We start from the raw sequence: 18,716 nt of genomic DNA, 5'->3' as shown, positions 1-18,716 counted from the left end.
TATTTGATGTTTCTCTCACACCAGTTTAGGGATAAGAATAAGTGAAAACTTTCAACTTTTGTATATAAATGAAATATGTATTTCTATTGTAAATTGTGGTTGGCAGAACATTAGTTGGCACAAGTGACATACAGAGATAAATGCTACTACAGTATAAACCAAATAGAAAAGTCCACAAACATTCTGAAATGGTGGTATTACAAAAGAAATACATACAAATTATCACATGAGGAATTGATTTAGTATGAACTAGGGAAATGAATACAAAAACTTAGCTTGAGAATGACGTTGGGTGAGTCACCAGTTCAAAAGCTGAAGGTGGATAAATGACAAGGATGACATCTTTGGTTCATGTCCATTACTTCATCACACAAGCCTAGCCTTGGCGGCTCGGAGAAGTGGGAACTTGGTCACACTGCAGACTCCACCAAAATCATCCATACTGATGTCCCAAAAAGCTATTCCACCAAGACCCTTGGTTTTGGCATAAGCGGCCTTGGTTCCGACAAAGTCGAGGTCATCATAACCCACCCATATGGGGTTGTGCTCACCGGCACGATAGGCATAAGGGCCAATCTTCCTGGTTGGGTCTGGGAAATTGGAGAGGCCGAATGTGTCTCCAATGCCAGGGTGCGAGATGTTGTGGCAGATCTCGTAGTAGGCCAGCATTCCCAAGGTGTTGGTGTAAGGACCGACCTCGCCAGGTCCTTCGGAAGTCGCGGGTGGCAGACAAGCTGTCGGGAGGACACCGTCTGGGAGACGCCAGGTACGGCCAAAGGCAGGGATTCCGAGGACAAGCTTACGTCCGGGAGTACCCAAACTCAGCCATTTCCTCACGGTGGAGTCGACAGAGTGGAGGCGGGGGTCTGTGACGTACAAGGGAGCTGGTTGGCTGGCCTTGGTCTTCTGCCTGAATGGGGTTATGTAGTCGAAAGCCATGAGATGAATCTGGTCCACTTGTGTGGTGAGGGAGTGCACGTCAAAGTATGCGGTGATGTTGGTGGTGGGCGGTGCAGAGATGGTCACGTACAAGGGAGTGGAACTGCGGCTGAAGGCTGACTTGGCTTCACGAACAAGAGCAGCAAATCCGTTTCGTCTGCGAGTTGCAACATCATCAGGCTCTGGCTTGGCTGTAATGGAATCAAATGGGTTTAATTTAAAGGGGTTCGGGGTTTAGCATGCACAGCATGACTCATGATGATTATGATGTAAGTGGTCCAGTTAAAGCTCCTCATATTATTTTATTTACTTTATTTTAATAAAGTGGTACACATACAGCTAGACTGCCAATTTATAGTGCAGTTATAACAACAAATATTAAATAATGAAATAAATAATTATTTATTACAAATTTAAATAAAACAAAAGTGAAAACAACAAACATTTATCCAGCTACATAGTCAATCATGCGCTAAATATGTTGATGCCGGGTGAGTAAAATTTTTAATTATCTGAGAAAACGGATCAATATCACCCAGGAGATAATTTATTGGAAAAGAAAGTTTATGGTAAAGAGAGAGCTTATTAACAGATAGCCTGAGTGTAGGAATGTGGAGTAAAGAGGTAGATTGGGTGTGGCAGGAAGGTACTCTGATGTTGAAGTACAAAACAATGTCAGGACTGTTGAAGTAACCCCCAAAACCCCCGTCGCTGCGCCACTGCTCCCGCCTGCTCGCCCCCCCCCCCCCCTCCCAATTCCCTCTCTGGGTGCGCACATTATCCTTATCCCGGTCGCTACAGCCTCGACTTTAAAGTAAGGAGGAAACCATAAAAAATACACTTATCAGAAGGCATCACGAGACCATTTTACGTGCCAAGCATAGCATGAATAATAACCTTGGCCCCTCCGAAGGTCACTCGTTCCTGGAAAGCGAAATCGACTAGAGGAACGGAGTGTATTGCTTATTCACGGATTCATGGTCATTATCGCGACCTTGGCCCACGAGAAGAGGGGGAGGACGAAATGGTGTGCTTATGTCACCCACTCAAGGACCCCTTTGGAAGGATGGGCCAACAGCAGGACGTGACTTGGAACCACGAACAGGGGCGCATTTCTTTCCTCCTTCACTTTTGATCGGTGCCGGAGAGTCCTGAAGTCACCCGAGTCCATTATTCAATCGCCGCGAATGGTCAAAAGATCACGCCTAGAGAATTCAAACGGCCCTTTTAAAGGTGCGAGCAAAGAGAATATCAATCCAATTACTGAGCCTTCAGCGACCTTCCGTAAGAACTGCGACCTCAGAGAAGATACACACAAGAGCGCTTCAGCTGGCTGCGCAGTAAACATAAGTTGTGTTGTCAACACAGAAACCAACACGACAGTATTACTATGGTGAATGGATGAAGTTAGGAAGTTAAATACTTATAAATATGGCGTGAAAACTTGTGATACTTCTTCGAGGGGATAAAATTTAATGGTAATGTGATTTCCGAAAAATGAATAAAAATCATGGAAATGAATTCTGTCGTCGTAGTGGTCTTGGACTTTTGTCGAAGCTTAAGCAAACAAATGGTTAAGCTTCTTTTATCAATCATCTCACTGTGCACATCACGCATCATTAAAAGTCATACAAGGCAAACAATAGGTGATTGACTGCGCTGGGTTCTGGATTTCTGTAACATTGGTCGCTCAAGCAATTAAAATAATTCCAAGTTGGTAAGAGTTATGAGACGTGAATATTCGGTATGTGTATGCTGAATTCAGGGGGAGTCTAGGGGGCCAGACCTCCTCCCCCGAAATATACAAAAACAATTATTTTCCTCCATAAAAGAAAACAAAATATCGAAAAATCATGAATTTACAAAATATTTCTTCAAAAAAAAATGAAGTTTTTTCGATTATGAAGTGTTAAAATTAGTTAAAAACCCATTACTTAGTACCCTGTTTTTCAAACAATTTTTTTCCTGGTTTTGGATCCTCCTGAACGAAATTCCTGGCTACGCTACTGGCTGTATTTACGAAAAAATGCTTTTCAACGAGACTAACGTAAATAAAAAACGAGGTGATGGTTGCGATATGTGTGCGATGCGTCTTAAATCGTTTCCTACGATATGGATAACGAGGCAATGATAGCAATTTGACACCCGAAACGTCGGCTCTCGTAATAAACCTTACCCGTGCGAAATCCCGAGACAAGTTTATATATACAATTTGATTCCCTTCGTTCAAAATGAATAGATATGCGCAAAAATGTAAACAATTGTGATCCAAAAATTTTGGTTGTAAGAATGGTAGAGAACGTAAAGAAATGGACATTAAATCGATATAAATACAGAGTGCGGCAGCATGACTTCCTTTTATAAAATCCGCGACATTCATTAGGTTGATGTCGTCGCGGAGCGCTGGTGATAGCGAGGCTCGTTTGGGAGGCGTGGCTATAAGTTATGTTATCACAAATTTAAGAGTTGTTCTCATGCGTTGAATCAATGAGGAACGTTCGTTTGCCGCTGAGGCCTATTTTTCGAGCGGGCAAATTTTGAGGGCGATTTAGAGAGGCTCCCGATTGCCCCTTGTGATTTTTTTCTGTCAGTTTTTTTTAGTAATCCCGTGTTTATGTGACGTCCAACGGTCCTACAAGCTTTGAAGACCATAATCCAGGGAGAAATAGCAAACATAACCCCTGCTATGCCGGTAAGAGTTATTAACGCCAGAAATCGGTTTACTCAGTGTATGGAGATTGGGGGACGTCATCTACTTCATGATCTTCAAAACTCTGTAAACAGAACTTAAGATTTCTGCCTGCATTATAAAAAATTCTGATTCATACAATGGGTTTGAAAAAAGGAAGTTATGTTGCCCTCACTCTGTATTGTCAGAGGAGGTCAAGGAATAATGTCGCGGGAGGAGGTTACCGCTGAGCGTAGGCAATATGCCACACTGAATCAGGTGCTAAACGAAAACTTCTAGGTCCCCTTGGGAAAATTTTCGCGACACCGTGAATAAGTTCTCGAGGACTTAATTGAATTGAGCGAGTACACAGATCGCGTCATACGGCCTCAGCTGCCGTTATATCCTGATGATTTTTGCAAACAAATAAAAAATAACTTGAGGTGAGTACGATGTACACGCAGTCTCTGCGCAAAATGATGCGATGGCAACGCACTGTGGGCCTAAGTCGAAAACAGCTGACCAAAAAATAAAGTCCATCTGTAACCTAACTTTTTAACGAAAATGGTTGCTTCCCAACATCTTCGAACGCGTATATCTGATTTTGAAATTATTTTTTTACTCTATCAGTATTTTAGTATTTTACTGTGATGATACTCTTTTCACAATTTCAAAATTAAGAACGATAAAAGTTGATGGGACAGGCGGAAAGTCAGCTTCATATATCGAGCCTGAAACTCGGGGAGAATAGATTTTTCACGGAGAGGAGGTTGGTTTTCACTCCTCAGACAGATCGAAGCTCGTTCACCAAAAATCGATAATTTTAATAGGGCTTGAAAAATGAAGATACCCTTATTTTTTTATGCTGCGCATATTCCTCGAGCTACTCGCGACGAAAAATCGTCGACGTAACCCTTTCGTAGGTGGATAAGTTGATGACGTCACCGACCTCTGCCGAACCGGGCACCGCATCTCAGCATCTCCTCTAAATCTCGCATCAACCTTGTGCGGTTGGTCTATATCCTATAAAACCCACTGCCGACCACTGATTGACTGACTGACTAATTCATAGAAATATTTGACGTGACGGAAACGAGATGCGACAAAAAGTCATAGAATCCATCACCTCTAACTTCGCCTGAAACCGTAGCAAAAATTGTAGAAACACTAAATATTCAATCCATTGCAGTGTTTACAACTGCCTCTACTATTCGAGGACATTTGGGAGTGAAAACATCGAGTGTAATAAGTAATTTGAACATCGAGGAGAAGTTTGTCACTGGAACCAAAGTCAATGTGCCAGCTTTAGTCAACACTTAGAGCTTAATTTTCAGCAATAAACGATGAAATTCACCGCGTGGCTTATCTATTGCGGGAAAATATGTATATTGAAAAGTATCCTAGCGACTGGAACGCTACTATTTACGGCGACAGGGGGGAATCAATGGAGTCGATGATCTGGATTTACTTACTGTCGGATCGTCCGGCTCCGAACTTCCTCCTGACGCTGTGCCACCACTGTCCCACGGTGCCCCTATCCTTCTTGAAGGGCTCCTTGGGGAATGGCCAAGCGAGGTCCATGCCGTCGAACCCTGCCCTCTTGACCAGGGACCTGGCGGACTCGATGAAGGCGTCCCGCTTGTCGTGGTCCTCGATCAGGGTCTGGTAGGGCTCGGAAGCGGCGAAGTAGTCAGGCTCCTCAGGGTCGACGGGGTCCAGGCCTTCGGCGATGCCAGCGGGCCAGATGCCCACTCCGAGCAAGACGACCAGTCTGGGATTCCTGGCCTTCAGACCAGCAATCTGAAAGGAGGAAGAGAAAGATTACCACAAGTTCTGTGAAGACGCAAATTCAACCATTCATTCCAAACAACCGCGAAAACAGCACATTTCGACCTTTCGCATTGGAAGAAAAAAAACTACCACAAATATTACAAAAGTGGATCCTCATCCTAATAAACAATAGGGTGGTTTCCTTTTATTTTTTTATTGCCTAAATCGAAAGATTATTACTCCTGGAGTACGTATTTCACACTTTTAGATTTTTAAATGACGATATCTTTTTTTCGCGATTAAATGAAAAGTGAAAAATTTCAAGCGCGCGAAAACGCGACGGGTAAGTATGAATGCTGGGAAAACCTCGTGTGACGTTCTGGTACTCGCTGCCGCAATAGAGGTGACCTTGGGGCGAGGCTTTGAGCGCTGATACGACGCAGGATGCTAGCAGGTAGCAGAGCACCCTGCTAGCTGGTAGCGCTTGGCTTAAATAAGGATTATAAATACCTTATCAAACGAAGGAAACTTTGCGACCATCGGCAGTTTTAATAGATGATTATTAAGACATATTTCCCTGAGCTCTGCGCCACATGCATGCATTGGTAAACTCAAGACGATGTAAAACTCCTATCTACTCGTATAGAAACTAGGTCCCTGTGACGTCACGTGGAGTGGAATCGCATAGGCACCAATATGGCCTTTTTCAAATGAGGTTAAAATTGACAATTGCCATTCGACTAAACTGGGATTTCTAAAACCAAATAATTTGTATATTATGAATGCACTAATGATGGGTACGAGTCGCAATCAATACCTTTCGTTTTCTTTGATGACGGTAATTACCCTATTCGATGCAACTAAACCAGCATAGAAAAAAATAATTTGATTTTTTTCAATGACGCCGTAACTTACCTCCATGTAGTTGCCTCGTCCAGATTCGAGGTCAAGCTCTGGGTTGTAGGGTTGAAGGTGGTAGTTCTCGACGTTGAGTTTCGCAGGACCGTAAACCAAGTGGGTACAGAGGGACGGGTCGATGTCAGCAGCCCTCATCCTTCCTTGGCCTGTGAGAAAATCAGAAAAAAATGATTAAATAAAGGGAAATTGAGCTCTACGACCTCTTGGCAATACAAAACTAAAGGAGAGTCTCCAATGGCCGTAAAACTTGGCACCACTCGTCAATTGACACAACTAATTCACCCAAATAATTCTCCTGTGGCAGTTTTATCTTCTCTATCTTCTCAAGTCACGTGAGTACACTGGTAAAAAGGTAGTTTCGCGACTTCTCGACTCAAAATGGAAACTTATCGCGTACCTATGTCATTGCAAAAAAATGTTTTTTTTTTTCAGTTTACAGAGCAAAATAAGGGCGCAGAAAAATGGATGAGTCAATCTTAAGGTTAAAAATATGATCATTTTTCGAACTATTGAAGCCAACGGTAACGCAATTGCTTGTAACTAAAGTGATTTGACGTAAATCACAATATTCATATGCTAATAATTCCAGAAATAGTCCAGTGACTAAGCTACATTTATTTTTATAATTTTGCAAAAGTGTTATATTTCATGGTAATCTGCTTTCCGTTTATTCAAGGATTGAGCAATAATGAAACCCTTATTCAAATCAAAGGATTTAATAGCAAAATACCAAAATTGATGATCTGATGATAATACTATCTTAAAAGTGATAGAAAATTTGCCGTATGGAAAGTAAATTTAAGAAATCGTTAATGCAACTTTTACACTTTTGGTTTAAGGAACTATCCCAATGCAAAAAAGTTTCAAATGAAAAAGAACATAAGCTTAACTTATATCCCAACAAATTTGACTAAAATCGGATTCTCTTACCATGCCTCCAATGCGCTCTGCTGTCATAATAGCAGACCACTTTGTAGTCTTGTTGAGCAGCAACAATGGTCGCCGAAACGGTCACGGCCAAAGCCAGGGCCAACAATGATTTCGCCACCATGGTGATCTGAAAGGAAAATGTGAAAACCTTCGATTAAATCCAGGCACAAACGATTCAGTTTCTCCGCGGACAATGGAGTGTTCAGTGGTGCAATGGTGTGTGAAGTGCAACCGTGCGTTATATCCCATACGAATTTATCGGCGCGGGTGGAAGAGGTCAAGTGGATAATTGCCGGTGACATAACTGCATGCATATTGTGCGGGTGAGCTTAATTGCGAGGTGTCAAAGGGTGATAAATGCTACCCCTTAATCTTCTTTCCCGTACTTCTCGATTAAAATTTTTTTGACCACACGATTGACATCGAAATTTCTCGGGTAAATAAGGAAGTCATTCATTAAAAGCATTGCAATCCAAAGATTAGTAGGTATACTGAAAGCTTTCCAATTCACCTTTCCCAATACTAATTCCCTAGGTTCCCATAATTTCTTCTTCCCAATGCCATTGTGATCCTTATGACCTACCCCAAATGCTTATTTACTTCAATTTCTCCCTAAATTATATTCCTCGTGTTATTGCTCTGTCTTATGACATGACCTATCCACCAGGTCGTTGTCTAGCCAATACTAAGTTATTGTGTGGAGACAATAGACCTTGAAAAACTTGTCATTTTAGCAATTTTGGGGGAAATCCTCCAGAATACCTCTTCCCTGTAAAGGTATTCTAAACATCCTGTGAGTCCTGCAATATCTTGTTCGAAGTTTCGGGAAGCAATATTTACGGCGGTCTGCGTGGGTTTTTTTGCCGGTTTTCCTAACGTCTCGAGCGAATGCTGGGCCATTTTTCCATTCCGGAGGAAAAGAGTTCCATGAAATATTGCAATCGGTGACACGAACGACTTCACTACGGGCGCATCATCTTAAGTATTAACACGGCGGCCTACGTGGGGTCTTGCCGGTTTCCCTCAAGTCTTCGCGGGTGAATACCTGAACACTTAGCCATTCCGAAGGAAAAGAGTAACCGACGAGTAAAGTTTGAGAGATATTGAAATGTATTCATGCAAATTAGAGGCCTAAGAAATAAAAGTTTATTTTTAATTGAATTGCGTTTTTATCTCGCATAAATTCCATCACACCGATCTGCAAATTCATCAGTAAATTTCCGTCAGTCACTCATGAAGTGTTTTTACTAATAACTAAGATACACAAAAAATGATAACTGATCTATTAGTTGGTAAGAAGCTCAGAAACATCTGATTATATTTTTGAAATATTTATCATAGTTTCTGGTTTATATCTCACCAGTAACTGATATAATGCCGTGGTATGCACTCAATACATGATATTTGGTACGATTGGTACTATTTATGAGCTGAAAATCTGAAAAGCACTTTCCATCGATCGCAAAAAAGCTTTCAGGTTCGAGGAAAACCCACTACCAAGGCTACATATATTTATTTTTTTCAATTGGGAGCTGTGATTATAATGTTTTCGCCCAAAACAAACGTATGTTAAAATTATGAAAATAGTTCAAACATAATTAACGTACGCTGAGACTACCAAAGAACATTTTTCAACCAAACAAAGATCAAGAACAAATAAAAACAGTACATTATTGTTCATCTGAATACTAGAACGACGTTGGGACGATGATATTAGCACATGGGCGTACCCAGCGAGGGGCAGGAGGGGGCAGCTGCCCCCCCAGAAGCAAAAATCGCAAATGTCTTTAAGGAAAATAATATTTTTTCAAGCAAATAATTTTAAAAACTAATAAAGAGCAGTTATTTTCCTTAAAATGTTGATTTCATTCACCTTTTCCATGCTTAAATCTTACAAACAACTTGAACTACCATGGCTTGCCCCCCTCTAGTTTTGAAACTGGGTACGCCCTTGAATTAGCATACTCCCACATTGAAAATTCATGGAAGCCCTCGCGAAGCTCATCTATTGCGAGGTAGATGATAATCACTTCCGCACGATTTCCTTAATCACAGGCCAACATCAAAAGAAAGAATGATGACCAAAAGGGCCTTGGCTGCCCTAAACAATGACTTAATTTTTGAGACCGTGAAGTAAATTGCCATAGCATGACGCTAAAATTAAGCAAAAGGCTTCCACATGGACAAAAAACCTCCAGCGCGAGACACTGTAAGGACAAAACGTGAAAAAAAAAGATCTTCCAAGTCCAGAGGAGCAATGGCCCATCCTATGTCACATAAAAGTTCGCGGAGAGCAGTAAGGCAAAAGACAGTCCAAGTAAATCGCATGATTGCTAAATCCTGAAATGCATGAATATTATCTAGAAAATCTTTAATACGTTTTTATGAGGATATTTTTATTCTGATTTCCTGAGAATTTATAATAAATAATTCATGAGCATATGATCACAATAGATCAAAGCATACGATTGACACAGTTGACACATGAATTCTTTAAGTTATCACTTAGATCCCTTGAAACTAATATTAATACAAGTAGGACGATGGCAAACTCAAACTTGCCAGTGAAATTAACTAACAATGATATAAACAAGCCGAAAAAAACTGAAAATCGTCTCACTTTGCATTTCAAAATCATCGTTCTTATGCAAGGCAATGATCACCAGCCAAAGACCTTAGTTGGCATTTTTCAGCCCGTAAAGTCGCAGATAGAGAGAACGTTTTTCCTCGTATCTAGGGGTCATCGCATGACCGTGCCAAAGAAAGAGATGAGGATAATGGTCAAATGACGTGACATACGAGGGGTCACGGCAATAACACATGCCCCCAGATATTAAGGCATGACGAAGGGTGGCGATCACTGAAGCCCAACCACTTACGGCGGTTGTCATGGTCGCATAAACGATTTCGGCCAATCGAGCAAGTACGTGTACTGAGTTCGAGTCATCTGCAAATTGTCCTCACCACGAGGAGAGAAAATCGCCTCCGCGCCGGCGGGTTTATTGGCTTTGGCGTGTTGCGGATTTTTTCGCGAAGTATTCAAATTATGCTTACGAGAGCCCCTTTAAATTTAGCCTCTTACACATGAATCTACATCTATATAGGTACTGCCCCGCAAACCTCCTCAATAAGCGAGAGGCGGGGGACACCAGCTGTTAGCGTAATAATGCGTCTTTTGATGTTTGTCACATTAAAATACAAAAAAATGACATCTAGTCTCAAAACCTATATGTTGATATTTATTTAGAAATATATTCATTGCAAAATATCAAGGAAAGCAAATAGTTCTCATTCAGAATTTTAAAAAAATTGAAATTAGAAGTCTTTGGCAAACAATTTCGCCAGTACTTGCAAATGGGATATGAAAAAGAGAACAAAATATTTTATGAATTAGCAAACACATACAGGAAAATAAGTAATTGAATACGCGAGAGGATGAGAGCGGATTAACGGGGAGGAAATGCTGACAGAAAGCACTAGAAAAGCGCTCATCAAAATTTCCTTCTCAAGTCAACAGGGATCACCGACACAGAAGTGGCTACCCAGTTCAAACAAGTTACTCAATGACAAATAGAGAGCTCCATCGGACGTGTCTGCGTCAGTCTCCAAAGGCGCACGAGAGCCGTGAATGACTTTCCTAACTCACTATGACATCACCTTCTCTAAGGAACCCATAATGCAGGGTGCCAGGACCCAATAATAAAATAATGGTGCGGTTTCGAAGATGGTTTAAATGAAAGCAGAATTGATTGTCGTTTATGTATTTAATTTTTCGAATTTTTCATCTCAAACAGTTTTTTAAATGCATTCCAATATGCTGTCCTTAGTTGCTCGATGAGAGAGAAACCCGGCGTCGAAATTAGCCAATTTCTGAAATGCCGTCTTCCCACCCATAGGTTTCCAGCTCAAATCCCGGCGGTAGCAGAGATTTTCAGAGTCTGCCCTTGCTTGAATGCCTTGAAGAAGGCACAAGTACAACATTCCGTCCGTCGGCTGGCACGTTAAGCCGCGCTCACCTTGGTGCCTTTCTTTAAGAGTAGGATAATACCAGACTCCGGGCTTCTCTCTGGTCGAACGACTGAGGGCCTGCTTATTGAAATTTATTGATTATGCAAAAAAAACTGTTTGAGACGAAAAATAAAGTGTAAGCTATTATGTTTTCTTTAAATCATGTTCAAAAATGCACCATTTTTTACGATACCCTGTATTGTGATCAGTGGTGTAAACAGGAATGTTGTTCGTGGAGGGGGGGTCCAAAACCAGGGGGGTAATTTAGAAAATATAGGGTACTTAGTAGAGGGATTTAAACTAATTTATATACGTTTCATAATCGAAAAAACCTCATTTTTCGAATAGATCTTTTGTAAATGCATGATTTTTCGATATTTTGTTCTCTTTTATGAAGCAAAGTAATTGTGTTTTTATATTTCGTGGGAGTCCGGACCCACAGACCTCCCCTCTCACCACGCCACTGATTTTGATATCTATTAATTGAGTATCACCACCACCACCTGGTTACACAAAAGGGAAGTACCAGTGGGCCCGCCCCCAATTCCCCAGAAATGAGGGATAATTTTAGGTATCAGAAGGAGGCTACCGATAGATAAGTCCATTTGCGCCTTAGGAAAGGGTAGGGAAGGAAGGGTGAAGTGAAACCTGGCGTCGACATTAGTCTGGTTTTAACGAAACGCACCAAGGGGACCACGGTTTAACTTCCCTTCCGACGGATGAAGTGCTGTAATTTGAAGTGCTCTCCAGGAAACACTAAAGCAGGGCTCGGATGGTCTCTGAAAAATCTCCGCTACCTTAGGTATATGAACTCGGGCCTACGGGGTGGGAGGTAAAACCCTCTGGGCACCACACCAACATGAATCCAAAAATATTTTCTTTCTTTAGTTTAAGATGTCTTCCGCCCACCACTAATGGGTACATACTTCCGATCCATCTACAAGTACTTTCATACTAGCTTTTTACATTTAGTTTCACCTTTTTAATTATAAACTAATTTTTCAAGTATTTAATGTTAAATTAATTATTTTGAATACAAAATACATTGGGATGTCCTTAGTAAAATTTACTTAACCTAGCCTTAGCTTGATCTTAGCTCTCCCTAAAGACACAATATACGTACACTACTGCACTCCATGAATCGACCAAGTCGTGTTTTACCACAAAAGAACACACGACTATCTTCATTATAGAAATAAATCAGAATTATTCAAGGAAACTAATTGGTTACAGTAAATCATTATGAGTGTGCGCGGTAGTTTCGCAGACTAAACATTTTCTTCTTCGTTGCTTATCGGGATTTCTCCGATCATTGAACCACCCCTCTGAGGGCTATCGATAATTCAAAGGTTCCCCACAATTTCGGCACAGTTGTTATTTGACATTTTAACCCCTGTTGATATGCTCCAGAAAATTATCGATGCGCTATTAATAGAGGAGTCGGTACGCAAATAATGCCTAATGAGAGACTGAGATAGGGCACTAATGACCCGATTCCTCATGACAATTTGGTAATAGCGACGTGAATCCACTTCACGATTTCCAAACATTGAAAAGCCATTGCTCGGTAATCAACGACATCAAGGCCCCCTACTGAATACCAACATTATTCTTGGAACTGAAATCTCTGGGAACGAAAATCAAGGAAATTTAAGACCATTCCATACTACCAATTTGTATAATACGTAACATTGATACCAAAAAATATATAATATCAAAATTATGTACCAAAAGTTAATTTGAAACCAGTATAATTTTCCTTAAATTAAGTTTTAGGAAGGCTGAAAATATTTAACGAGGGGACTGCGCTCTAAAAAATAGAATTTATTCATAAAGTTATCACTTTCATTCATTGCCACTGATTCAACTTAAAGATTGGTATAGTTAGGTGAGGTAGAGCTCACGCCAAACTAATCCAGATTGGTGTTATACTACATATCATAGAGAGAGGGAATATCCTTTTCCTGGACCACCTTGAACTTAAATGATTTATTAGTATGAGCCCGATGGAAGACGAGGAATTTGTCAAAAGACCAACACTATACCGACTGGTCTAGCAAGCTCTCGAGATTAACTCCTCTCAATATACGTATAAATTTCAACCACTCACGACTTCTGGAAACTTTCACATGGGAACATACTATGGCGCTGATATACCCCGTTGCATTTGATAGTAGAAATCAACAAATGATGAAAGAAAAATACAGAGTGGCCACAACATCTTGGAATAGAACCTGGAGCTGGAGAAGATTGCGAATAGGAGGATTCCTTGACACGAAAACGAAGCCTAACCTTGAATTCAAAAGCTTCAACCACAGCGCTCGCATGTTTACAACCATATTACGAGTTCTTGTTCTTCAGTTGATTTTGAGTCAAAATGTATAAAATTTACAAATTTACTCCGGAAATCATTTAACTTATCGTCTTGCCTTTTATTTCAAGCAAAGGTAATATTAATGTTGCAGAATTTGAATTTGCATGATTAGAAATAAATAAATATGTGATTATTAAATCAAATAGAAAACTTCCTATGAAAAATTAAATCCATAAAATCCATTCAGTACGACTTCACCCCACTTATTTAAATGTTATAAGTACAAATATAATACCAATTTAAAATCCTACAAAATAAACTGTATCAAAGTCAAAGCAAAAAATGCACCTGACGCATAATATCCTGGCTTTTACACTCTCAGAGGCTAGATTGCGCAATAGGGATAAACACTGAATGAAATTCAAACACATAATACTCATCAATGTCAATTCCCACACCTATTCTGTGGATTAAAATGCATAAATATATAGCGATAAAATGTTAAAGGGTTTAGGAAATTCCAAAACAGAAATACATTGTCTTCATAAGGAAATGGCTTTAAGTATAACCATTCAAACCAATCTTCTAATACGACAGGAATTTAAAAAGGCATTGGATCCAAAAATAAAAATCTTCATAAATCTTGATTTCAAACGCATGAAACTCACTCTTTAAATTGAAACGAAGCGGTCGCATTACTACCAATCACAAGGTGGAGGAAAACTTCAAAACCTTTAGTTTTAGTCATTTTGTCACTAGAACTCATTTCTATAATGCACAAATATATCCTGTCTAATACTGCATTTATTTACCGTGCATGAAATTTTTAGTCATTGCTTTCCCTCAAATATTAAAACTTGACACAGCAATGGAAAACTCGACTTAGAACCCAACAAGATTTTTTTCCTCAGAGTAAATTTTGGGCGTAACTGCTACTTCGACCCTCAGAGAAGAAAAATTAATATCGCAGTCCTAAAATATACGGAGAGCTTGATTTATAATAGGCAAAATAGTGGGATTACTAAGGATATGAAAATGAATAGGTAATTCTTTAAAAGCTAATTAGGTTGTAATTTTCATCCAAAGAAAACCGCAAACACATAGAAAACCGGTACTATTTCAATATCTCTTATTTGAAATACTTGTGGTGGTGTTCACTCAAGATAATCACACAAAAACTCACTTTCTAAGTTTTTTTCAGAAGCTTCAAACATTTGAAAAGACGTCAGAACACCAAATTATACTAAATACAAATACTAATAATATAATACTATGCCTACTCAATTTTATTTTTGGGGGTTTACAAGTTTTCAAAAGAGTTGAAACAAACAATATAGCCAAAATATGCTTCCTCCCAAGACAATCACCTAGCACAATAAATATCGAAATACTCACTCGGAAAAAAGTAGAAGTTTGCATTAAAAATCACAATTCCGATAAAAATGCAGAGAAAAAAAACTGGAACATACAATAGGAGCGTGGAGGATTTAGACGATGAATGATTTGGATACTGATAGAGGAGCCTCGGGATCAATTCCAGGTGAAGACGTTTACCTTCATTCAAAAAACCCTCGGGGTGCGAGATGGCTCAGCAAAAAAACTACCTCTTACAAAATCTTACCCACACGGAATCCCGAGAAAAGTTTATATATAAAAAACAACCCCTTCCTCCTACTCCGAACATGGGTAATCCACATCCCCAATGAGGGAGAGCTCTACCCTCACCTATCCGAACAACCTTCGTGTTGAGTCAATGAGTGAGCAATATGTCGCTTCGCTTCCTACTCACGCATTGTCAGCGATGCAACCCAAAGGTTGGTTCTGTTAGGTGAGGGTAGAACTCTCCCCAGCCAGCTAAAACCACCAAAAATCCACAAGGGAAGGACATGGTCAGGTAGGTGGATTACTAAAAATGCTGAGTTCAAATCCCGGTACGAGGCCATGAGAATGTTTTTTTGTATCCTCTTCAGTTTTCGCGAATCCTGAATAGTCTCACGCTAAACGAAAGAGGTAACCCAAAGTGGATATTCACTTACCTCAGTAAACGCTTATCGGGCGTGCGGCAACTTACTGAGCAAAGATTCCCTCTCGCAACCCATTGATATAGACCTCCTTCCCCTACAACCTTTCCCCACCGCCGACCCTCCTCCTGAAGTGTTTTCCCCTCACGCAGAGCTCCATGCGGCGAGAAGACCAACTAGAGAAGGCCTTCGGAGTCGGCCGGCCGGCCGGCGGTACTGGTCACAGCCGTGTCTGATTTTATTATTTTTTTCCTAGAATCCTCCTCACCACATATCCTTGGTGCTTCCGACCTAACGCTCGCGCGTACAAACAATGATGTTTTTCGCTCCTTTCCTTCCACATCCATCCAGAAAACCAATCCAACCTCCCGCGGCGTATGCTAATTCGTCAGCTTTTGCCATTCCCATTATCGCCCATCCGCCAAATCAGAGAGAGTGTGCTAAGACGGCTGGAAAGGCAGGTTGATGGATGGTGGACATATTTCTATGGAAGAGATAAAAGACGCATTAGAATAGATAATAATAAAGCAGTAAGGGATCGCAGGGAATAGTATTGAAACAAAGGAAGCAATGGTTACCGTGGTAACCAACCACTCTTTTATCGTGCACGTGAATAAATAAAGTAGATTCCTAATTGGTAACATATTGTGACCATTACGTTTCGCCTCAACAAAACGGCCGTCATCCCTACATGGCCGTTGAAATGCAACAAAGAAGACTATTTGAGAATTAAAATACTCTTTTGTTATTTATCTATTAGTTAAATTATAGCAATGCAAAATACTGAAAATCTAAACATTCACCTAAAATTCATAGAGTAAATTATACACAAAGCGTTTTTTCTCAGCCTCCAAATCAGTTTCCAGCGTATAAGAATTTGTTTTTCTCCACGAAGTAATGTGCAAATACCACCCTACGTGGGGATAGTTTGAAAGGCTTTTAGTTCCAATTAACCGGAGAAAGCTCCCTGTAATTCCTCCACGGTTATTTGTTCTTGGATATTTGTCCCATATATGCGGCTACCTCTAATGTACCTACGATACGTCAAATAACCGGGATCAAGCTGTAATAAAAACCGAAGGAAAGAAAAAATAGATGAAATTTTGTAATTGAAAAAGTACAGAACTAAATTTATAGTTATTTTCGCCATTATTACATCTGGCTGAGATGAGCACAGCAACTTGAGCAATAAATGGCGCGAATTGGCGACCCCTAGGAAGTCAGCCCAGAAGTAAAATAGTTCCCTCAATACTCAAAGTTATTCTTATCTTGAGCCAAAGCTAAAGCGCATCCACGAAAGCAATGATCATTGATAACTGTATGCCATGAACCAGTGGAGCAGCGAGGGGGGGGGATAAACCTCCCCCCCAGAGCTAATTGTCAGAGAAATTTTATTTCTAATCCGTTTTACTTAATTGCTTTCACATCTATATCTCACAAAAAAATTCATTTCTTTCCTATGGGCATGCTTTTAGGAGTTATAGTAACACAACAATTGATAAGTCGGTCAAAACTACAAATTAAATAATTTGTTTTCTTTTTACCACTTTAATAACTGAATTTAGTAACAATATAACATTTTAAATACTAAATATATTCAAAATATTAATTAAATTGAAATTACATTTTAAAAATTTAATTCGAGCTGATTGTAAGCCCAGCCGTGGCCCAGCTCGAGTTGACACTTCACTACCGTGTTTGTAAACAAATCTCCAAGAAATTGTTGACAAACTGTAATGTCCGTGTTCCTGTCGAGGAATCGAGTAGTTTTAACTCATTTCCTTGGAATGATTGCAAATCAGTTTCAGCGGAAGGTGAGCTCATCAACAAAGAGTTCCAGAATATGATTGATCACCAAAAGAATCAAAGATGGTTGATTTAGCGAGCAAGAACGAAGATGTGGATGACTAAAACGAGGTTAATTCAAATAGTTCGTACTCTGCATGGATTCGAATCTTTTAAATGTGTAACAAACGAAGACGAAATCACCAACTATCTATCTGAATATTTTAAGTCCTTGGACGTACCTGGCTTACCAAGGCACGATTTACAGAAAAATGTAGTTTCTGTGCTCATGATCTTTCGAAGCCTAAACCAACCATAACTATCCAACGGAACGTGTTTGATCATTAAAAAAAATTGGTGATGAATGTGATTCACGCAACTTTACTCAAAGGAAAATTCAAAGGTTAGGAAGTCCTCATTCCGTAGATTCCATGATCTCAACTCATATGCCCTTTTGAGCTTAAACGTATTCAATTTACAATTCGTGTTGCATTCGTGATAACGATTAAAAAATCGCATGGTCATTCTTTCAGTTTTTGTGTTGTTTGTGATCATGTGCTAATGAAAACCCATGATTTTCTCATGGTCAATTTAGCGTGCTATGTTCACGAGTCGATAAACCATCCTCTGTATTTCTTCCTTCGCTTCAAGTGCGTAGCTAGGATAGGGGGTTTTGGGCGCAGCTAATACCACGGGTCTGTAGGGTATAGAAAACTCGCTAAGGTAAGCGGGAAGTGTGGGGGCACTTCCCCCAGACATTTTTTTAAGATAAATGGTTCAAAATAGTGGGTTTTGCGGCTGTGTGAATAGTTAAATATGTTTTGTTTATTAGTCATCCGTCCCCCTAATATTAATAACAAAATCTTTCATAAAAAAATTCTCTAAGCTCTTGGGGGGGGGGAGGGGTTTATCCCCCAAAACCTCCCCTCGCTGCGTCACTGCTTTGCTTCGCTATATTTATTTAGCTTCATCCGCTTCATCTTGCGCCTGATAACAAAACAAAAACTGTTGTTTCTCAGAAGGTGCTTGACGCAAGACATTAAACCCGAATGTGTAGGGCTCACCGTGGTGCGTTTACGCATGCAGCATTTTTTCCAAACAGAGATACTAAAACTGGCGCGCCTTAAGTCATTTAATGCGAATGCTGCTTCATAGGGGCTTTTCTTGCACGATTTTGAGCATCAGTCAAGCGTCGGTCTGGGGTCGTGTCAACCTGCCCCCTGAATGGGCCAAGTGTATGCAACAGACTTGGACCTAAAAACATTTTTTACAGCTAATAACGCAAATAGCCAACAACTGAATGCGTATAATTTTTATTTCATGAACTGCTTTATTAAACCACAATGCCCAAAATTTCTTAAGC

At 40.1% G+C, this 18,716-nt stretch overlaps 1 protein-coding gene across 1 annotated transcript; it reads right to left on the bottom strand.

Annotated features, from left to right (window-relative positions):
• Nucleotides 1-56: 56 nt before the first annotated feature.
• LOC124163297 (chitinase-like protein EN03) lies at nt 57-15,687 on the bottom strand. Its single transcript, XM_046540102.1, has 5 exons — nt 15,584-15,687; nt 7,226-7,352; nt 6,293-6,441; nt 5,080-5,407; nt 57-1,130 (listed from the first exon to the last, which is right to left on the bottom strand). The coding sequence occupies exons 2-5, from the start codon at nt 7,344-7,346 to the stop codon at nt 367-369; spliced, it is 1,362 nt and encodes a 453-aa protein (XP_046396058.1). The 5' UTR covers nt 7,347-7,352; nt 15,584-15,687; the 3' UTR covers nt 57-366.
• Between the last annotated feature and the right edge of the window lie 3,029 nt (nt 15,688-18,716).

Source organism: Ischnura elegans, chromosome 8 (genome assembly GCF_921293095.1).
Source record: "Ischnura elegans chromosome 8, ioIscEleg1.1, whole genome shotgun sequence".
Taxonomy (NCBI): Eukaryota; Metazoa; Arthropoda; class Insecta; order Odonata; family Coenagrionidae; genus Ischnura; species Ischnura elegans.
The sequence above is the reverse complement of the archived record's forward strand: the minus strand, read 5'-3'. Positions and strand labels throughout refer to the sequence as shown.

What these genes read in the sequence shown, in the direction of transcription:
- LOC124163297 (XM_046540102.1), bottom strand. Translation starts at nt 7,346, where the DNA reads ATGGTGGCGAAATCATTGTTGGCCCTGGCTTTGGCCGTGACCGTTTCG. An exon ending in CAGAGCGCATTGGAGGCATG is followed by an intron (nt 6,442 to 7,225) that starts GTAAGAGAATCC and finishes ATTTTCTCACAG; the next exon opens with GCCAAGGAAGGATGAGGGCT. An exon ending in CGGAGCCGGACGATCCGACA is followed by an intron (nt 1,131 to 5,079) that starts GTAAGTAAATCC and finishes ATTCCATTACAG; the next exon opens with CCAAGCCAGAGCCTGATGAT.